Raw genomic sequence first — 22,258 nt, forward strand, 5'->3', positions numbered from 1 at the left:
TTTTTCCCCCCTCGCTTCACCAGTTCAGTTATGGTAATTTTCCGGGTAGAAACAATTTTCTATATGAGTGGTTCCTCTATTCACATGCCCTTTTTATAGAGCTATTCCGTTCTATATATGGGTTCCTGATTTGCCGCCTTTACTAAGTGAAAGTGAGATCAAAACAGCCTTTGTAAGCAATAGGAACGCCTAGATGAGAGGAAGGGGACCTTTTACAGTGTGGCGCACATTTGGTGGTTGCTACGGTAGGTAAACCCGCCTGACGGCTCCGCCGTTCGCTGATTCGTGTCCACCGCCACGAGGTATGTAAGTGGAGGCGAACGAAAGGGAAGCACTCGTATGGTGGGGAGTTGGTGTTTGTCGTAAGCACAAGTGAGGAAGGAAGGAAGGAAACGAAGAATAAAAGTAAGAATTTGTAATGCATTCGGTAGGGTTGCATCTGTTAAAGATTGCGGTTGTCTCCCTTTACTAAGTCTCCCTGGAGAAAGTCAGTGGGATAGAAAAAGCTTTTTTTTTTTTTGAATGAACAAAATCACCGAGAGCAAGCTTCGTTTGCTTCCATTTCTGGACGTTGGACCGCAGTGATAAAAGAGATTTGAGCTTCTGAGTTTCTCAATATGTTCTGGCGCTGCAGCGCCTCTGGGGAAAGAAAAGATGTACAAGCTTTCATCATGACCTTGACAATCCATCAAGCTGTTTCCTGGGCACCAATGAGGTCTACGGCTCATTCAAAACTAGACCCAGGAGACTGGAATGTGATTTAGAATTAATATTATGAAGGCCATCAGCAATTGAATATTAAAAGTGTAATTTAAATATAGCATTACAAAAAAAAGCTGTCAGCCCTGGTTTTACAAAATCCTTTTGGATCCACCCAAATGTCTGTCTGTTCCGAAATTCTCTTTCTACAGCGGGCAGATAAATGCCTGGGGAAAGCCAAAAGTGATGGTATCTCATATTCCTTGAGGATGTACTGGCTCTGATGTTGAATATTGTTGTGATTTTCAAAGCCTTACTCCCCTTGGATTTATTTAATTTACAGTTGCTTAAACATGACAAAATTGTACACAAAATGTGCACCTAATTTGATATACATAGCCTATTATTTATGAAGAATGGAGAATAAATGTTTCCTTAGCTTTTCTCTCTTATCTTCAGAGCTGCTATCCATGATATCAATCCAAGCTCAGGAGTCATCATATAGGATCCTTCTTTAAAAACACATTTTTGTATTAGGGATAATAAAGTACATGCTGTTCCCAGACTAATGTAGGGAACTTTTGCCTCTCAGAAAATTGGCAGAAGTGTTTCCCAGAGGAAAAATATCCTGATTGCTTGATAACCTCTTCTATTGAAGACAAGTAAGGTTTATTATTTGCTGAGATTCAAAATAACTGAAACAGTCCATTTCAATGCCATTACCATCCTCACCTTATGTCGGGCCTCTGAAAGAGCTGGAAGAAATGATCAAAAGCTTATATGGCTCCGAGAATATATGGATTGACGGAATATATTGTAATGCACAAATAATGTATACTATTGGAAGAATAGAGAAAATCAGTTTCAATACTTAAAAGTTCTTATCAGGAAACATCTATTAAATAAACAGAAATAGAGATTTAAAGGGTTATCTCTAGATTGCAATGCGTATTTTATTTCAAAGGCAAAATCCACAAGAACGTTTTGTCATGTGTTATGAAGTCGCTTCAGTTTGTATTACTTGAATCTTGTGTGATTAAAATACTGGAGACTCAATTTATGCATTACGTACAAATCCAAATTGAAATATCTCTTAGAAATGGCTGGCTAGCTTCTGCTGGAATATAAAATATACCCAGTAATAAAAGACCATCACATGTCTGGATAATTGCTTTCACCAAAAAGATTGTAAGAAAATGTATATTAAATACTGCTGGTTAAAAATGTTGTATAAATTACAGACTGAAGAATTCTTCAAGTCTTTTTTGTGAATTGTTTCACAGAGCAGCATTAGAATGACCAGTGAGCCTTCGTATTCTTTCAGTGCTCTTCCTCCTTAAAAACAGTAAAGATGTAAACAGCAAAGTATTGAATTGAAAAATGTTTTGGAATAAACATTGACTTAGATATCTTGCTTTCTGCATAGGTGGCAGTTACCTCAGAACTAAAATATGGCTGGACAAATATCAGAATCAGATCAGATCAAGCAGGTAAATACGGTTATCATTTTTGAATGTTTGTGTCTGGGTGCTTTTGAATGTTTGTATTACCACATAATGTGACACTTGAATAGCCTTCCCTAGAAAGAAAGCAAGTTAATATCTGTATCAAATGCATTTATCAATTCAAAACAAGTACATATTTGATACTACCCAAATGCCCCTACTTTTGTGGATGTTATTTGTTCTCAATCTGTCCTTCATATTTTTTTCCTGTGAAGAACGGGCACAGCCAAGTCTTAATACCTATTTATTTATTCACAGTTTAAGGAATTTCTTGGAACATACAACAAACTAACAGAAACCTGCTTCCTAGATTGTGTGAAAGATTTCACTAGCCGAGAAGTGAAGCCAGAAGAAGTATGTGACTTATTGTATTTGTTTTGGGTTGTAACCAATAAGTTAATGCCAGCTAGAAAGTTGCAGCATGACGAGGGAACGATAAATGATTTAGTGCTAAAACATCAACAATAATCAGACTTTAATTAGAACAGCAAATGTAAAAAGATCCTTCTTGGATCAAATTGATATTTACCCTAATCCAAAATCCAATTACTAATTCAATTCCAATTTTGCGATTCAGACAAGATAAGATATTTCTGGGAAATGATGGTTTTGCCAGCTAATTTAAAATTTGCAGTTCATATATTAGGGTATATACAAAACATGCTAAGTAATTACAGTTAATAGTAACAGTTTATTAATGAATTGTAAAGGGCTTGCTTTCATTGGGCAAGTTTTATATTTTATGACATATAAATTGTAAATTATATCAATACCTCTTTCCCCTTCAGCCCTGGAGTTGCTTAGTTTAGGTATCAGCATGGAATATTACATATTGGGAGTCTAGCAGGCAATGTGGGAAGTAATTACACATAGTCCTTGACTTAGGACCACTCATTTAATGACTAAAGTTACAATGACATCTGGGAGCTTTATGGTCTGTTTAAAGCACTTCTGGCTATCGTAAAATATGATCACATGATTGCAGTCTGGGTGCTTGGTAACCTGTTCTTATGACCAATTTCCAAGTGTTCTACAATCACATGATCACTATTTGCAATCTTCTCTGCTAGCTTTCCCAGAATGTCAATGTGGAATCTGGCAGGGAATCTTGCAAGCTGCTGCTGTCTGCCAGGAAGACTCCCTCTTACCTCTGAGCTGGCTGAAAGAACTGCTTTCCAAGGGGAGCTGAAATCCCTTGCTGTGATTTTCACAGCCTCTGAGCTCCATTAATGTTCCCTTCCACATATAGAAGAGAGCTGACATCCTCTTGCAGGGTGCAGAAATGGAACTTAAATCCTGATGATTTAAACTCCATTTCTGTACCCCGTGGAAGGAGTTTTCTTCCATGGAGGAAGAGCTAAGACCTGACATCTTCAATAGCTAGTTCTTTCAGACACTTCCTTCTAGAGAGGAGAGGGATCCGAAATCCAAGTAGAGTGCAATAGGCACTATGCATTCCTTGCCTGGGACTTCTTGCGCGAGCACTTTTATTTATTTGTATCCCACCATTACTATTTTTACAAATAACTCAAGGTGGTGGACATATCCAACACACCTTCCTCTTCCTATTATCCCCACAACAACACGCGTGAGGTGAGTGGGGCTGAGAGAAAGTGGCTGGCCCAAGATCACCCAACGGGCTTTCGTGGCTAAAGCAGGTTTAGAACTCATGGTCTCCTGCTTTCTTTCTAGCCTGGTCCCTTAATCACTGGACCAAGTGGCTTTCTCTTAATGAACATAACCAAGAGTGCTGAGAATGCAGTCACAGTCACAGATTTAACAAGAGCTTTGTTTCTTGCTTGAGATTCTGGTTCTAATTGTGGTTGTTAAGCGAGGACTACCTCTAATAGAGTTAGAATGGGTAGTTTGTTGTCTCACAAGTTGCAAGAGTAAATAAGAACACTTCATTTGTCTAAGCAGCCTCTTCTAGATATTAATTAAAAAGTTGGGTCAAATTGAGGACAGATGACATGCAATTGAATATAGTTATTCTATTTAGTTGTCAATAGATTAAATCTGATGTACAGGTAGAATACTATTTTTGTAAGATTGATTTTTTTTTCTTGTCCTCTGTATTTTCTTGTATCTCCCACCTCCCTTCCCAAATTACTAGAAGTGTATTTAACATAGTGAGCTCTATCTAAGGGGGATCAGCAAAGTTAGAAATCTTGCACTAATAGTGCAATTTTTTTGCCTCTTAATTTGCATTCTACTTCTGTTAAAATAAAATTAATTCCTTGTTAATAGCCAGTGACATAGATTATTACCCCAGGTATTTTCAAGTTCTTTTGTTATAATCATACAAGCTAGCAGCTGTCATTATATAGAGCAGTAGGACAGTCTCTATCTAGAATCCAAGAAAACAATTATTTTTAAGTACTGGAATTGTTTTTCCTCATTGCCAACAAAAAAATCATAATCCAATCTGGTAGTAACAGAGATAGACACAGTGACCTGTCCAAATCTCCCATTTATTTTGGTATTGGAATAGATTTTAAAGAAAAAGGATATATGCAATTACTTTCTATTGTTAGATAAAAGCTAAAAGTTCAAAATTCTTTAAAGTAGTATATCTGATCATTTGTCACTAGAAATGAAAGAAAAGTATATTAAAAAGCATCACTAGACACTAGTATCTTAGTGTCTAAAAATTAAGATATTCTAATGCTTAATTTTCATAATTTGATTTGAAAACACTGACAGTGTTAAATTATCATTATAGCAAGCTCAAAAGGGAAGGGTTGATCAAGTTCTGGGTACTTGTCTCTGCTTATATCTCTAATGTTTTATGAAGTTTTTAATGTCGTTTCTATAGATATTTAAATGTAGTATCAGATGCCCTGGGATGAGAGTTTATGAAAAGTAGTGCATGTATATGTGTATGTAAAAAAGAGCATTTTAAAATACTTTGCATATTAAAAAACTGAATGACAAGTAGGTTCCGCCTGTTTTTTCCTTATACAGATAACTTGTTCAGAACACTGTTTACAGAAGTATTTAAAAATGACCCAGAGGATATCTATGAGATTTCAGGAGTATCATATTCAGCAGAACGAAGCATTGGCTGCCAAAGCAGGACTTCTCAGCCAGCCCCGTTAGAAAACAGCAGATTGTCCCACATGAAGGAGTGCCAGCATTGCCTATACTACAAGTGAGAATGCCTGGTGTCTAGTGCTATTCTAGCAACACCTACCACCAGCTGAAAATAGGATTGCTTAAAGAATGATTCAGTTGTCTCGAAATATCTGGTCTACAGTTGGGATTGAACAGCCATGGAGTTTATGGAGCTTTTTTCAAGATTGTCTTTTACTGTAATGCAGGAATAATGTTGATTCCATCTTTTCTGGAAAGATGGGTTGGTTCTACATGTTAATCGGTTACAGATAAAGAACGAAAACATATCTTATTTTTTATTGTTTCTAATACAGTGATTATTCATTTTAAAAGAAAAATCTGTTGTCCAAAATTATATGTAAAAGTGTCTAAAACAAGCTTTATTTTTTATTTAATCAAAGTAAAAGAGATAAGAATTACTGTTACTTTTGAGAGGTTTTCTGGAATTATCAATGGTCATTAGGTACTCTCTTAAAAACCTTGTGCAACGCTGCATTCTCACTCATCTCTAGCATTCTGCTGGCTCACAGCTGTCTCAAATCGCTAGTAAATGGGGAGAAATAGAGTAATAATGCACTTAGATGTCAAACTTTTTGATTTTCTAAAAACTATATTCTAAGAAGATATTTATATTCTTAGATAACAAAGTTTACCTCCTACTTTCCTTGGACGGTTGCAAGTCTTATTTTTTCTCTGAATACAACATTCTAACTTACTTAAAGAGACTACTTTTGATGGTCTAGGGCAGGGTGTCAAATTCATGTCATCACAGTGGAGTCACGTGACTTATCAGCACTTTTCCCCCCCCTTTGCTAAACCAGGTGTGGGCGTAGCCAATACGTGACACATCTGGCCCACAGCCTGGGAGTTTGACAATCCTGGTCTAGGGAATAATTTAGAGGCATATGAAGTTCAAGAATAAAAAAGTTAACAATTATGGACCAATTTAGCAACTTGAATGGTATAGATCATTAGAAACAATATGGTTTAATTGATATAACACGCTACCCACCAGGTTAACAAATGTGATTCTTGCATTCACATACTATACCTAAATAAATAAATTGATCTGTCATTTAATGGAATGCACTGGTTCATACAGCATAGAATAGTAGCTCAGTCTTCTAAGTACGCAGTTCCATTTTTGTTTAGCCTAGCTTGTTGTGTGAGCCTGATGATTGTGAGAGGGGAATATTAATTTAAGTATAATTAAATTTACTGCTATCTTTTAAAAGCATTAGAAAAGTTTAATTCATCTTTTGCCCAGAAAAATGAAGCAGCATTGAAATCTTGCTACTCTACAAAAAATAAGGGGCCTGAAAGAATTTTCTTTTTCCAGGAAAAAAAACCCAAGACCTTATACTGTTGCATAGAAATACCTTCTTGATTTTTCTTTTTTGAAAAGCTTAGCTGCTACCAGTAGTTGTGTGTCTGATTTTGGAATTAATGAATTCTAAATTTTGCAGGTTATGTTAGGGTCTTTTATGAGCCATGAATATAAAATGCTGTTCCACTTTTGAACAGCAGAGAAACATGATTCTACTGCATTCGTTAATGTTTAAAAAGTTTCAAATTTACCTACTTGAATAGTATATGGGATACTGTGCACAAGCATGTCAAATACTTGCGGAGGGAGAGTTTGCTCCAAGACTTGTATTAGCTGGTTTGGCTGTGCACACACAGAAATGGCATTGATGAGGTGCTCAACACTCTTCTTCTGCTCTCCTGTAATTAATTCATATTTCTAAAAAATTCAATCCATCATTCTTAAAACCAGTTCAATCATTTATATTATATGCACCTACAATTTGTATTCAGTATCTAACCCTAAACATTGATTTAACCTTCTGCTGTCTATATGCTGCAATGTGATAAAATTATACTAACTGCTACAGCAAGTGAAGCAAAGGTGAGTAAAATGACCAGCAACTACATCCCCTCTGCCTGCAGCCTTTACCTTAAAAGTAGCCAAAAGAAAAACTCCCTGCAAGTGTATAAAACTCTCTACAAAAATTTCAGATGACAAGCTTACTACGAGTTTCCAAAATACCAATCACCGACATGCCCATCATAGATTTGTTTTCATAATAGGTGTATAAATTCCTGACCCATATGATTTATTTTAAAAAAAGGAGGTTGTAGAACACCAGTGGAACTGTTAACCAGGCAGAAGAGCCATAAAATTATATCTCTTTATTGTTTACCATATTGAAAAATTCTAGGGCATTTTGCCTTGTGAATTATTTCTATAATTATAGGACTGGATTGTAAAATATGCCAAATAAAACAATCTAGATTATTCTAAGTCAGCAATTGTCCCAATGAGAAATCTTTTATATCTCAAGTATTTTCTGTTTATAATTACTATAAAATAAGGTATTCTTCAAATTTATATGAACAGAAGTATCGTTTGGAATCATGTTAGTCCCATGAGTGAAGTCAGAGCTGTAACCTATAATGCAAGCCACTTTCAAAGCAAAACAGTGACAGTGGGGGTTGTGACATGGTAATTCTGTGGTAAGCTAATGCTGAGATAAGCCCTCTAAATAAGCCCTTTTTTTATTTATTGTGCTTTCAAGTCACTGTTGATTCCTGGCAAATGCCTGGACTAGGTCTAATTTCCTTCACAACATTTTTGGAAGTGGATTGCCATTGCCTGCTTCTTAGGACTGAGAGAGTGACTGACCCAAAGTCATCCAACTACCTTTGTGCCTAAAGTAGGACTAGAACTTACAGTTTCCCAGTTTCTAATCTGTTCCTTAACCACTGCATCAAATTGACTCCAAATGTTGGACGTATTTTCAACAGGACCAGGAAGCATAGCCAATGCTGCGTGTCAGTGGGAATCACAGTTCAGATTTCCATGCCTGAACTAACTTTCACATTTTGTTTTTACCGTCCAGCATTGTAGATGAACATCAAGTGAAATAATGCCACCTTTATTCATCACTTTAATTTTCAGAAGCAGAAACATTCGATTCAGTTCCTTACATGCTCCCAAACCATGCTTCATTAAAATGGGTACTTTTACTATTTTCAAAGTTAAATATTTATCATATTTCTCTCAACTTTACCTTTTGTCAACCAAAGTTCCCCTAGCTGTATCTCATGCAGAAAGAACTCTTGTACTTCTTCAGATTCTTTTAGCTTGTGTAACTAAGGGTTTTTGGTTTTTTAAAAAAAAGAAATGGAAACCAGTGAATTAATCTGAGTTGATGACAGCTTTTTTTTTAAAATTTATAATTAAGTTTTTAAGTTGTGGAAATAGATTTTGTGAAGGCGTTACAATTACAATTTATAAAGATGGCCATTTGTTTCAGAAAAGCATCAGCTTCTACGAATATTTCATGACTACAGCTTGTCTCCAATCTACAATCATTAATTTAGTGACTGAAGTTACAATGGCACTGAAAAAAAGTGACTTATAACCGTTTGCTGCAGCAACTTCGTGGTCACGTAATTAAAAGTCAGCTACTTGGCAAGTAGCATGTATTTATGACAGGTGCAGAGTCCTGACATCATGTGATCATCTTTTGCGACCTGACAAGCAGAGACAATGGGAAAGCCAAATTCACTTAACAAACATCTTAGCAATTTAACAACTGCTGTGATTCACTTAATTAAGGCAAAATACGATGTAAAATGGAGCAAATTTCACTTAACAACTCTCTTGCTTAGTAACAAATTCTGGGCTCAACTGTGTCATAAGACATGGACTACCTGTACTGGCATTTAAAAGGCATTTTATTATCATATTATTGTTTCAATTACTGTATTAGTACTTTAACATTTAACAGTATAACTAAATATTTAAAACTGGGAGATCTATACAGTCAAACATGCTCATGTAGTTCCATTACTGGACTCATTTGGGATGTATCATAGCTATGGAGATGAATACATAGAGTATCCTTTCCCAGTTTCTCTTATTTATACCTTTCAATTTATACCTTTATACCCTTCAATTCATTAAAGTGCTAATGAAATTCTATGAAATAAACTCAGAGCACATATATTCTCCCCATCAACTACATTAAAATCTGGAAAAAGTGCTAAAAGTAAAATTTTTGCACAAATTCAATAATGGATGTTTAGGCATCAAAATCAGCTTTGTTCCAGCTATAACTTGCCTCTACTTAGAAGGTTCTTAATGTATTGCTGCCTTTTTGAATTAGAATAGAAACTAAGAGTTATGACATTTAATTATGGCTACTATTACAATATTCATGTGGAGCTTAAATATATGGTACTTGTATTTTAAGACTAGGCTATCCAAGAAATCTGCAGGATTTCCAAAGATTATTTTTCACCTCTGCTTCATATTCTTTTGCTTTTTTCTGTTCTTTTCTTCTTTCTGTAAGAGTAATATGAAATTTTTAGTAACTACTTTTAATAACTTAGAGCTATGAGAATATTTAAATAAATTAAAAACTTGGTATCTTGCCTTACTACTATTCTACAAAGGTTAAATATTTAGATTTTCAACTTTTTTTCTTCTAGATAAATATATTTCCTACATAAAGAAATAACTAAGTAGGAAGCTTGTGTGATAGAAAAAAAAATTGACCCTGGAGTCTGTGTGAAATTAGACTTATTAAAATTGCAAGGAAGTCTGATTAAGAATTTCCCAATTTTTCTCTTTGGGACTGGGCAGTGTAGTGTTTCAATTGGTGTTGATAGGAAGTAAGGGTCCAGCCCACAGCTGCTCCTTTGTAGGGTACCACATGAAGCTACTAGGTGAGGTCATCCAACACTGTGGGATGAGATATAATCAATATTCCAATTCTACTCATCTTTACATCTCCATACTTAGTGATCTAAGTGATGTTGTGGCTACCGTTTGTAGTGCCACCCTACCCAGAACTAAGAATGATAAACCTCTGGTTCCCAAGGCTCTGCATATCCGCAGCCGCTCCATCTTATCAGAGTTTATTTGAAGCCTGTGGTCCCGCATCCAAGCCCAGATGGGGGAACAATAGGCTTCAATTGAATTCTGGTAAGTTGGAGTGGCTGTGGATATGCTTGAAGAACAGGTGACAGTTGTGGCTAGGAAAGCCTTTGCACAACTTCAGGTTGTGAGCCAATTGTACTCTTTTCTGGATCATGAGGCTCTGTATTCAGTCACCCATACACTGGTATTTTTTTGGATTATTGCAATGTGCACAACATGCAATGGAATATTTGGAAGCTACAATTAGTCCAAAATGTAGCAGTGCATAGTGTTTTGGAGGCCCGTAGTATGGCACATGTAATACCGCTATTACCTGAGCTGCATTGACTGCTGATTTATTTCTGGGTCCAATTCAATGTGTTGGTCATTAAAGCCCTTTATAGCATAGGTCCAGAATACTTTAGGAGCCATCTTGGCCCAATGATATTGGCCGCCCAACTTGTGCTGACAGAAAGGCCTTACTGCACCCCTCATTAGCCAAGGAGTTTGGACTAGTGGGGTCCAGGAGAAACACCTTTTTTGCCATGGCCCCCATCCTTTGAAACATCTTGCCACAGGAGATGAGATCTGCCACCTCTCTCCTGGCTTTCAGGAAATGCCGTAAAACTTGGCTATGCTGGTTGGCAGGGGAGCCTGGTAGAGATGTTGGCTGGCAAGGGGCTATTGTAGTAGCAAAGAGGTCACAACCTCTCTCCACTCGAAACCCGTGGTTTTTTTTTAAAAAAATTATCTCCTGAAATGCTAATCTGTTTTTATATTTTAAAATTGTTTTATTTCCATATGTTTTATTATGTTGTTAGCCGCTCATCGTCACCTTGTACAGTAAGATGAGCAGCATATAAATTTGGTAAATACTTTAAAGCAATAGTCCCCAATCTTTTGGACACCAGGGATTGGTTCTGTAGAAAACAATTTTTCCACAGACCGGGTGAATGGGTGATGATTTCACATGCAACCTAGATCCCACGCTTGCACAGATGAAGCTTTGCTCGCTTGCGTGGCCCAGTTCCTAAGAGACTGTGAATCGGTACCAGTCCATTTCCCAGGGTTTGGGGACCCAGTTTTAAAGATTTACTGCTAAAATATTGATCACTATTAACTAAATGCTTCATGGGCAAAAATGTGTAATGTAATTTGTAAGCATCATAATTTACTTTTCAAGTATAACGTCATGGGAATATAATTATTACTATCATCTGGTATCCCTTCCTAATAAATTACTTCCCCAATTTCTCTTTTGACATTTCAAGAGTACTTTAAAGTACTTCAAGGGTACTTTAAAAAAAGTTGCTACTATAATGTGCTTGAATAGCCATTTACATCTTCAATCTGATGGATCTCTCGAAGGTAAATTATTGAGTCTAAATCCTGCTCACATAAATGTCACAATAAACTCTGTTGATCCAAAGTAACTTGTATAGGATTGAAATGGGAGATGTGCATGGCTGGTGTGGAAAGAGGTTTCTTCCTTATTTGTAATTCTCATTCATGAGCTATTGAAATGTTTTATACATAAATATAAAGAAACATAAATAAAATTGAATGTGATAAAATGCCAAACATATTTATAATAATGAAATAGCATTGATAGTAATACTGTTCCATTAGATTCACTTTCTATCACCAAACAGATTTTCTTTGGGCACAGAAAAGTAGGATGAAATGGAAAATTAATAAATTAATACAGTATAGGCAGAGGATCTAAGGGTGTAAGGAAAAACTGTGAATGCTATATAGGTCACCTTGAGCTTCTGAAGGAGCATATAAATCACATACATCTACAGCTAAGAGTATGAGGATTTGTCCTAAGCATCTGTAGCATTGGTCTAATTGGGCTGTTTTGTGAATTTGTCCCAAGAAACCACTACCAGCCATTGTGAGTGTGAGGATAATAATGGGCTATGTGAGTAATGGCCAAGGACTCAATTATTGCTTTATGTCTCAACAGAAGGAAGACATCCTTGTTTGCCAGCGATATGTCTGTTATTTTTCATACAGTATATAACCAGGACAGGGGCTGCTATGGATCACTGCCATATGGGAAAGGCAAAGGAAGAAGAGAAAGACTTCAGAACTGAAGAAGCTTCTTGGATGAGAAGCGAAACGTCTTCGGGAAAAAGAACCTCCACTTGCCTGTTAAAAAAGCGTCTTTGGGACAACTATGACCTGGGTGACGGAGAGTCTCCATAGACAAAAAGAGTTGAGTTTATAGCGCTAATTTCACCTCTTTTTTCACTCACCCATTGGAGGGGCTCCACCGCAATTCAGCTCCCCACCCTCCACCCCCAAATCTCTCTCTCCCCTTCTAGAAGCGTGAAGCTGCCTCCACCGTCCCCAGCCTGCATCCGTCCGCCAAATCATCTGCCCTGCCGCGCACCGGGCTGGGGAAATTACGGCCAGGCTGATAGGAAGCGTGGGGCTGACTCCTCCCGCTTAAAAGGGCCTGCGAAAGGACGCGGGTCCCCTTGCCCCTTTTCCGGACAACCCAACCCCGCCCCGCCATTCCTAGCAAGGGCATCCCGGGCCACGCCTTCTTCCTAAGGCGGGGGAAAGACCGCAGGGGCGGCCGCTCTCCCTCCCGCGCGACTTACTTTCTCTCAGCCTCTGCTTGAAGTCTGTGGCGTTCCGCCGCTTTCGATCGAAGTAGAAGCAATAGCCGAGCAAAGCCAGGCCACAGGCGCCCGCCAGCAGCCACAGCAGGGCGCTCCGCGACCAGCATGCCATGGCGGGGCAGCCTCCTCCTCCTCCTCCTCCTCCTTTTCTCCCGACCGCCGGAGCGGTCTGAGGAAAGGAGGGAGGGAGGCTTCGGCGGCGCTTCTAAATGCAGAACGGTCTCGCCTGGCCTTCCCTCCCTCCGCGAAGCAGCCCCTGGGCTGTGATCACTGGAGGCGGGCTTGGTTAGAAGAAATATAGCAGTAAACAGGATCTCTCTTCCGCACACGCACACACTCATGTTCGATTAGTTGCCAGTTAGTCCGACCCGTTTGCTCCCGCGATTTTTCTTAGCAACAATCCTTAGCTTGTCCAAAGCATTTTAGGACCTTACTCTTGTGGCCCCCGTCTCCCTTTCTCGGCGTCTTTCCCTTCTTCCCTGGATTCTGTCAAAAGCCTAGGGAGTTTTTTTTTTTTAAATTATCAGCCACTCACAAAGTATGTTTGTTTCTACCGCTTGATCAGTCTTAAGGGAATAATCAGCTTTTAATTGATCCTGTACTCATTCACTGATTTTTTTTCAGGGTGGAGTTTGTAAACATTTCATCTCGCTTAATTTACAGTTTGAGGGTCAGAAGTGGCACAAAGTCCATTCATGACAGAAAATGGGCAGCAATAATAGGAAATTTATTGAATAACTTTACTGTGTTGAAACCAGGACTCTGATCTAAATGGATTCTATGTACCTTCTTAACAAAAATTCAATTTATGTGTTTACAGCCAAAGTTTTCCTTGTCTCATACATCAGGAATATGAGCAATTCAGTTATCACCACAGAATTCTTTTTAAAAGCCCCTGAAAGAAGAGCTACCTAACTGAAGTAAATCTAGATACTTGGTTCTTTTACCATGCTGGTGAAATTTTATTGTAGCTGATTTTAAAAAAACCAAGTTCCTTCACATATGAACAAAATTAGGAAAACATCAAATTTAAAAAAATGGTGATATAGTAGAGCTAGAAATTTTATAAACAAAACTTAAAAAGAATATAACAGATTGCTCAACATTCTCTTAAACATTCTCTTTTTTAAAAAAACTAATTCAAATGTTAACTGCCTCTACTTGGTAACAACCCATTGTTGCAAGGCAGGTCATTTTTTATCACTTGCATGCAAACTCATACTTGTAGATGTTGATAGATTACAGATATTTGAATATAGCAAAAGAGAATATGTCTTAATTTAAAATGATAAACTAAAATCATGTGAAATAATTCCCTGAATTTATCAACAGGAAGGTAAATGGACCTTTAGACATTTATGGGGTTATTATGTATTTAAAACCTTAAGAGCTTATTCAAGCTCTAAAAAGGCTGCACAGGGGAAACATGAATTCACAAAACGACTGCCAAGGTTGGTGTGCCAGTCTGTTTCATTCATTCATACATCAGTAAATTGGTAAGATTCCTTCATGCCGAGATGGATCTTCTGGGCTACATTTTTTTCAGAATGTTATGGCAGGTGGTTGTCTGTTTGAATTTATTATTATTTAATTTGTATACTGCCTGATTCCCACTGATATTGGGCAGCTCAGAAGAAATTACCATTAAAAAAAAGAGAAGTGCAACAGTGCAGGTGTCCAAGGCCGGTGTGAGGAGTCAGGTTTTCACTGTTTTCTGAGCAGACATAGGTGCCCTCTGGATCTTAGGAAGAAGAAGGCAGGAGCTGTTACAGAAGGCAGGAGCTGTTACAGAAAAGGCACGTATCTGGAATCCCAATACATTACTTTGCTTAATTGACGGAACTCAAGATTGCTAACCTTGGAAGAATAGATGCTATGGAAGACAGGAATGTACAGCATAGGAATATTTATCTATTTTTTGCTTTATTATTCATTTCAAGTGGTAACTAATTAAACTATTTGCTTTACACTTTTGCCTGAGAACAGATGAGTTTTCAGAATCGGGATCATTTTTTTCTCTCATCTTCCAAAATTGACTTCTGTTTAAGACTGAACCTTAAAAATTCTAAAAATTTGCTCACGGTTGTGGGTACAATAATGATCTAATGTAGTTATTCTATTAGACTTTATTTAGAAAAATCTAATTCTTAATTGTTCATTATAACAGGCTCCTTTCCCCATAAGGAAATACATTCTGACAGTTTTGCCTATTAATGCAGTTGCAGTTTAAGGAAGGCAAGCTTAAGCCTTCTAACCCATTACAGTATTACTAAAAATTGAAAGTTGTTATCTCTACATATTGAGATGGGAAATAGATATGAAGTATAACACTGTTCTTAAATTAAGGAAACCAATGTTGCAGAAAAGCCCAAACACCAGTCCTGCTCAATTATGATGAAGTGCTACCAATTTTGTAGTCCTCAGTACTCTCAAAAATTTTGTAGTGGAGGCCCTGACCACTGAAAATTGCCTTCCTCATTCCAATATATAATTTTGATAGAATAACTATCCTAAGATGTTACCACATTGATACAGTAATTAAGTTTAATATATATTGATTTGTAGTTGTTTGGTGCACGTGTTAAAAAATAGATTTTGTGCCATGTTACTTGCTTGAAGGTATGAATGGGCATGTATGAAAATACATGTGACCTATTCAGAATACTGTGTGCCACAAAAAGCAGAAGGGTTTATTCTGGAAGATTTCCAATTTTGCAGCAAATGAAAAGAATGAGATCTCTAAAGTGATAAAACAAGAGATGGTTTTCAAACATAATGTAAATCTAGTTCATATAAATGAATTAGAAAAAGCTATGTCATTCATGTGAGAAAAGTATCAAGTGGCTTGAAAAAAAAGCTAACCTTAGGACAGGCATGTTGGTAGTGAGTGGGAACTGTAGTACTTCAAACCAAACTTCAAATTCTATATGTTTCTACTTGCTCTGAGTCTTGATTATAAGTAATGGTGGTAGAAGTGTTACAGGTAGTTCTTGATTTACCACTAGAATTGAGACCAGCCAAGTAATTAAGTGAGTTGTCCCTAATTTTAGCACCTTTTTTGCTGTGGTTGTTAAGGAAATCATATAGTTGTTTAACCAAATCCAGCTTTCCTCATTGACTTTGCTTGTCAGAAGCCCCTTGGAGGTCACAAATGGCAATCCCATGAGCCCCAAGATGTTGCAGCCATTATAAATACATGCCAGTTGCCAAATACCCTAACATTGATCATGTAACTCTAACCCATGTGATGGTTGGAAGTATTTAATGAATGGTCATAAGTCAAGGACTACCTGCATTATCCTTTTTGTGATTCTCTGAGACTATTAGTACCATGCTATCAATTAATCCTCACAACCTATTATGATTCTATACTTCTTGTAACAATTGGATTTGACAGCGAATATACAAAATCAACTACTGTAAAAAATAAAATAAGGCCTAAGTTTAAAAATGTAACTTTTATTAATGCTCACAAGTGAGCTTAATTTGTATCATACATTGAAATAGCTCTGCTTAAGAAAAAGACAGAAAAAGTGCATTTACAAGAGTACTTTTTTCTTTAGTTCTCTGTGAAAATGGAAGGAATTGGAATCACAGGTTGACAAATTGGTAAAATGGAACTGTAGGTGACATTGAGCCTTAAGTAAATGACCCCTTTACATGTCTCCCACTTGAGACCTTCAGATACTGTGAATGTTTAATAATTTGACAATCTAGAGAATCTGTTATAACTCTACAGCATATTAACAAGGAAAAAGGCAGAATTCCCCTTTTTATTGTACAAAGATGGATTTTAAAAATTGATTAAAAATCACTATTTACAATTCTATGCAAACCGTCTTAAATACATGGTTTCTGGAGTTATTTACAAACTGTTTTCAGTCTGTGGGAACAATCCACAGCTAAAACAGTCATTTTACATCTCAACTTTGGCAGATAACTCACTTCAGCAACGCAACAAATGAAAAATTGTGACAAAGTATTGTAAGGGCAACCCAAGAAATTTGTTCCTCAGAAGTAACAGAAGTACGAGGGCTGCCAAAGTTTTCAAGAAAGGGTGCTGGGTTATAGTTGTACACTGTGAAAGATTGAACAGACAAAAGGACTCCATATACTAGTATGGCTGATACATAAAGCCATGAGTATATGAACTCTTTAAATGAAGTATTTTTTATTGAATGAGTGAGCCTAACTTTGAATTTTTCTCCCCAATTTTATTCTTTTTTAAAAAAATACATAAAAATACAACATCCAATGTCTGAATAAATATATTTAACAAGTCACAAGATACCTTATTTTACACAAAAAAATCAGCTTTAGAAATTTTGTTAAATAACTTCATTGTTATATATTTTATTTTTTGCCTTTTGTAACAAAATAAAAACTCTGAAATTACATAGAAAAAGACAAAATACTTTTGCCAAGGGATAAGATAGTCCACTGAAAACCTATTCACAATTCCACTGTAAACATTAAACATTAAAATATTTGCATAATCATGTGCTCGAAAAATCCTATAAAAAGTGGAAGACTCATTAAGACGGTAGTTTCCAGTCAACTACGCTTCCTTTCACAATTTATTTTGTCCAATTTAAAACTGGGCACAATGCTGAGTACCTACTTTGGCAGGTCTGTACAAAGCAACTGCATCTCCAAAAAATAAAAATAAAAGTGGGACTCTTGCTCAGAATTAAGATATAGCTCGGTGAAAAAAGTGCAGCAGTAATTATTTTCTGATTAATTTATTTTGATGCCATTTTTGGTGCACTTGCTCTTTTATTTAAATAAAGCTGTTTTTTTACAATGCCCAATGCTTCATTGATACCTGTGTTTTCAAATCAGATTAAGTGCCCTTTTTCTGTTTAAAGCAAAGTTAAAAAAAACAAAGCATAAGACAGAGGTGTCTTAAGTGCACCCATAAATCTTTTAGTTGCCAATTAGATTATTCTCCACAATAAAATGTGTTGTTTTAAAAAAACTATATGGACAAAATAGAGGAAGGGGCACAAAGGAGTAGAGACAGACAAGTCCAGCAGTGGAAGAGTATACACAATATACTTGGCAATGTCAAACCAACTGGGTGCTTTCTGTGAGTTTTTCGGATTTCTGTCCATGGCAGCAATTTGCTGCATGAAGCAAGTGGAGATAATGACCAGTATCACCTGCATTCAACAGCAAGCACACTCTGTGGAGGGGAGGGTGAGGATGGGCTCATTCCAGTGTCTGAAGAGCCAGAGGACATGGAAGCTCCAGTATGGGACACTGTAAAATAAGAAAAAAATATGCTCCCATGTTAATGGCTGTCAATTTTCTTTGGTACTATAATGCAATGTTACTCCCACCCTAAATCATCTACCCAAACTGGGAAGTTTTGTGTCAAGTTTCCAACACGTTCAGGTTAACTATCAGCTACCAGGCCAGTAAATTGTCTGAAAGTTGCCAAAAAACTACTAGCTTAAGTTGGAACCTTAAACATCTGGAAACAACCAGCTGTAATGCATCCCAGAACTGGGGTTTAGAATTCAGTAATGTTCACACATAAGAACAGGCTAATTATTTAAACTTACATGCCACTTCAATTATAACAAACTCTAAACAATGCAGGCCAATTTCTATGTAAAGATTAAATAATAAATAAGATCAACCACATATCAAGGGACCAGCACTTCAAATATTTTGTGTTTTGACCCCACTGTGTAAGTTTTATTTTGCATTTTCCTGATATATACTTTTCTTCCAGGAATTATAGCTAAGTATAATTTTCTTAATTATAGATTTTAATCCCACCCCCCCCCAAATGATAATAGAAAAACTAAGTCAATATCTAGGAGCAAAAGATGTATGGAAGAGTTATGGTCTGACCACTCATTCAAATGAATATAGCATACCTTCTCGGTCCTTCTTTTTCAATCGTTTTCTTCTCCTATCAATCGTCGCTACTTCTGACTTCAGAGACATGTAATATTTCCTGATTTCCTGTAGTTTTTCTTGTAGAAATGAGATTCTCTCTGTGCTGCTCATATTGTCCAATTCATCTGTTTATACAATCAAATATCAGCAAAAAGATTTTTAATACAAGCCTAAAATACAACACTAAAGTGCGATTGTTACATATACAGGTGGTCTTTGCTTAGCAACCATTCGTTCAGCAACTGTTTGAGTTTATGATGGCAGTGAACAAGTGGTACCTACAACCAGTCCTCAAAATTCTGATGGTCCAGTGTCCTACAGCCACATAACTGCAAATTTTATTGCCGGCTTCCAACAAAGTCAGGGGGAAGCTGGCAGGAGGTAGCAAACGGCAACCATGTAACATTTTGCTTAATAGCACAGGATTCATAAAACAAATCAACCAGATGTACTGGAACTGCCATCACCAAAACTATACTACCACAGTAGTATTACAGCTAGTTTAAAAAAATCAAATAGGAATAATAAGTCCGATGATTTGTTTATAGTGATCAAAGCTCATGTTCCACCCTTTAGCACAAGGAAGGGGCCATTTTACTAACTACTAATCAATTTAAAACAGAAACAGAATAAAAAGAACCCACTGCATATGTGTTTATTTATACAAAGGACTTACTAAGCTGGACCGTCCATTTGTACACTCTTGGGGAAACATGATGGTTCTTCTCTCTCTGCTTCTCCTTATCCCCATCTTTGATATTAGGAGATACCACTCTGGCAGGCGATCGATTGAGCTTCTGTGGCTTCGTTACACCAATATGCTTTACAGGGGTACATTTACTTGAGCTGTCTAGGGCAGGAAGATCTTCACTGTCACTGCTTTGACCTAGAACAAGACACAAACAGATTTATACTGTAGAGCATATATGTGTGTGCTAGGAGGTGTCAGATGTTTATATACACACATACACATATATATGTATTTACATAACACATTTTAATATTGTGGCTGACAATATAATCTCAGGAATCCTAACATGTCTGCAAGACAGAGCAGTTTGAAACAATACTGCATGCTGAGGGGGGGGAAATGATTCAAGATCATATATTTTGTTTCTTTTCGCCACTTCCATTTTATCCTCCCCATACTATAACAACAACAACAACAACAACAACAGAGTTGGAAGGGACCTTGGAGGTCTTCTAGTCCAACCCCCTGCACAGGCAGGAAACCCTACACCATTTCAGACAAATGGTTATCCAACATTTTCTTAAAAATTTTCAGTGTTGGAGCATTTACAACTTCTGCAGACAAGTTGTTCCACTGATTAATTGTTCTAACTGTCAGGAAATTTCTCCTTAGTTCTAAGTTGCTTTCCTTGATTAGTTTCCACCCATTGCTTTTTGTTCTACCCTCAGGTGCTTTGGAGAATAGTTTGACTCCCTCTTCTTTGTGGCAACCTTTGAGATATTGGAACACTGCTATCATGTCTCCCCAGTCCTTTTTTTTTTTTTTTTACATTTATATCCCGCCCTTCTCCGAAGACTCAGGGCGGCTTACAGTGTGTAAGGCAATAGTCTCATTCTATTTGTATATTTACAAAGTCAACTTATTGCCCCCCCAACAATCTGGGTCCTCATTTTACCTACCTTATAAAGGATGGAAGACTGAGTCAACCTTGGGCCTGGTGGGGCTTGAACCTGCAGTAATTGCAGGCTACTGTGTTTTAATAACAGGCTCCTTACAGCCTGAACCACCACGGTCCTTCTTTTCATTAAACTAGGCATACTGAGTTCCTGCAACCGTTCTTCATATGTTTTAGCCTCCAGTCCCCTAATCATCTTTGTTGCTCTTCTCTGCACTCTTTCTAGAGTCTCAACATCTTTCTTACATCGTGGTGACCAAAACTGAATGGAATATTCCAAGTGTGGCCTTACCAAGGCATTATATTATATTATCCCTCTGTTTATGCAGCCCAGAACTGTGTTGGCTTTTTTAGCAGCTGCTGCACACTGCTGGCTCATATCTAAATAGTTGTCCACTAGGACTCCAAGATCCCTCTCACAGTTACTACTATTGAGAAAGATATCACATATCCGGTACCTGTACATTTTGCTTTTTTTGGCCTAAATGTAGAACCTTACTTTTTTCACTGTTGAATTTCATTTTGTTAAATAGATAACATTATGAAGTATGTTAGATTGAGAATGATATCTCTAAGGTCAGTTTTGTTACTATGAATTCATTTGAACTTAGCTTTTGCTGTTCTAATTGCAAAAAATTATAGTTCAAACAAAATCAGGACTGGGGGCATTATTTGTAACATTTGGGATGTGGCTCCATCAGCTTCCCTAATTTCTCCTTCAAAATTGATTTGGTTGTAATTCTCAATTCTAAGACTTGTTCTGGTTGTGCAAACTTACAAAAAGACAGAACTATTGGGAACTATAGAATTATTTCCAATTGTATTTAAAACCTGACATTGAATATGGATAAAATGGCAGCTAGCAACTATATTTTTCATGCTCCCTAAATCACAATGTGGAAATTTTTCAGATTGTCCTGGAATACTGTTTGTAGTACTAAGAGAAGTTTCTTAATTTTATCTGCCCAAGCCAATAAAGCCTATATAGCAATAAGTGTGAGTTGAATAACATGTCCAGTGGGCACCAGGACTACCTAGCCCTGTGTTAAGGGTAATCTGGGTTCACAACCAAGGTTGTGGACTGTTGAGCAGAGTACCCTACGCATGAAAACGACTGAGACTGGTTGTATACAATAACAGTCGCTTGCAGACAAACTGGGGTTTGATATTCCTTTACTTTTAGGGAAAAAGCAAAGACATAGTCCAAAAACAATTTCAGGTCATACACGTATAAAGTCAGTCAGTAAGTCTTCTTACCAATGTAGACATGTAAAACAAACAAGGTCTTCTTTCAGTTTGGCAAAACACAGTTCAATACACAACAGTCAGTATCTTGAGGAATCAGTAACTAGCCATGATCAAGCAACGATCATAAAGCTCACATATACAGTTGCAGCATGTCATCAGGTTACAATGCTGTAGCTTCTCTGTAGATTCCCAAACAAGCTATAATTTAATAGTCCTTTTATACATTGGCTACAGAACTCAACCAATCAGTATTTTTTTTTAATTTGAATTTATATCCCGCCCTTCTCCGAAGACTCAGGGCGGCTTACAATGTGTTAAGCAATAGTCTTCATCCATTTGTATATTATATACAAAGTCAACTTTTATTGCCCCCAACAATCTGGATCCTCATTTTACCTACCTTATAAAGGATGGAAGGTTGAGTCAATCTTGGGCCTGGTGGGACTTGAACTTGCAGTAATTGCAAGCAGCTGCTGTTAATAACAGACAGACTTAGTCTGCTAAGCCACCAGAGGCCATGATGCAGCACAGCCTTAAAGCAATATCATGCCTTTCTACAAACATACATAGTTA

At 37.0% G+C, this 22,258-nt stretch overlaps 3 protein-coding genes across 8 annotated transcripts in view; 1 reads left to right on the forward strand and 2 right to left on the reverse strand.

The window, feature by feature from the left end:
• The first annotated feature begins 15 nt into the window (after positions 1–15).
• Positions 16–5,727, forward strand: TIMM9 (translocase of inner mitochondrial membrane 9). Of its 2 annotated transcripts, none has more exons than XM_058162971.1 (4): positions 16–245; positions 2,126–2,189; positions 2,463–2,558; positions 5,169–5,727. In XM_058162971.1, the coding sequence occupies exons 2-4, from the start codon at positions 2,151–2,153 to the stop codon at positions 5,301–5,303; spliced, it is 270 nt and encodes an 89-aa protein (XP_058018954.1). In that variant the 5' UTR covers positions 16–245; positions 2,126–2,150; the 3' UTR covers positions 5,304–5,727. The 2 variants fall into 2 exon arrangements, with proteins under 2 accessions (XP_058018954.1, XP_058018953.1); XM_058162970.1 differs by lacking the exon at positions 16–245 and adding an exon at positions 314–405 and having other exon boundaries at positions 5,169–5,723.
• Positions 5,602–14,051, reverse strand: TOMM20L (translocase of outer mitochondrial membrane 20 like). Of its 2 annotated transcripts, none has more exons than XM_058162969.1 (5): positions 12,861–14,051; positions 9,629–9,672; positions 8,393–8,474; positions 6,897–7,043; positions 5,602–5,861 (listed from the first exon to the last, which is right to left on the reverse strand). In XM_058162969.1, exons 1-5 carry the CDS (start codon positions 12,991–12,993, stop codon positions 5,854–5,856), a joined length of 414 nt encoding a protein of 137 aa, XP_058018952.1. In that variant the 5' UTR covers positions 12,994–14,051; the 3' UTR covers positions 5,602–5,853. The 2 variants fall into 2 exon arrangements, with proteins under 2 accessions (XP_058018952.1, XP_058018951.1); XM_058162968.1 differs by having other exon boundaries at positions 6,901–7,043; positions 12,861–14,041.
• A 1,462-nt stretch (positions 14,052–15,513) lies between these two features.
• ARID4A (AT-rich interaction domain 4A) overlaps positions 15,514–22,258 on the reverse strand; it is a 57,223-nt gene continuing 50,478 nt past the window's right edge. For 3 of the 4 annotated variants that reach the window (XM_058162973.1, XM_058162974.1, XM_058162972.1), the window contains 3 exons: positions 19,468–19,677; positions 18,770–18,916; positions 15,515–18,143 (listed from right to left, as the gene is read on the reverse strand). In XM_058162973.1, the coding sequence (XP_058018956.1) occupies positions 18,040–18,143; positions 18,770–18,916; positions 19,468–19,677 (461 nt within the window). In that variant the 3' untranslated portion in view covers positions 15,515–18,039. Of the gene's footprint in view, positions 18,144–18,769; positions 18,917–19,467; positions 19,678–22,258 lie in introns of all 4 variants that reach the window. The other variant, XM_058162975.1, reaches the window with a different exon arrangement.

The sequence above is a fragment of the Ahaetulla prasina genome, chromosome 1 (genome assembly GCF_028640845.1).
Source record: "Ahaetulla prasina isolate Xishuangbanna chromosome 1, ASM2864084v1, whole genome shotgun sequence".
Taxonomy (NCBI): Eukaryota; Metazoa; Chordata; class Lepidosauria; order Squamata; family Colubridae; genus Ahaetulla; species Ahaetulla prasina.

Excerpts from the sequence above, each read along its gene's own strand:
- TIMM9 (XM_058162971.1), top strand. The coding sequence starts at position 2,151 with ATGGCTGGACAAATATCAGAATCAGATCAGATCAAGCAG. Across the intron at positions 2,190-2,462 it reads AATCAGATCAGATCAAGCAG|TTTAAGGAATTTCTTGGAAC; the intron begins GTAAATACGGTT and ends ATTTATTCACAG. Across the intron at positions 2,559-5,168 it reads GAGAAGTGAAGCCAGAAGAA|ATAACTTGTTCAGAACACTG; the intron begins GTATGTGACTTA and ends TTCCTTATACAG.
- TOMM20L (XM_058162968.1), bottom strand. The coding sequence starts at position 12,993 with ATGGCATGCTGGTCGCGGAGCGCCCTGCTGTGGCTGCTGGCGGGCGCC. Across the intron at positions 9,673-12,860 it reads CAAGCAGAGGCTGAGAGAAA|AAAGAAGAAAAGAACAGAAA; the intron begins GTAAGTCGCGCG and ends TTACTCTTACAG. Across the intron at positions 5,862-6,900 it reads GTATCCCATATACTATTCAA|CGATTTGAGACAGCTGTGAG; the intron begins GTAGGTAAATTT and ends CCCATTTACTAG.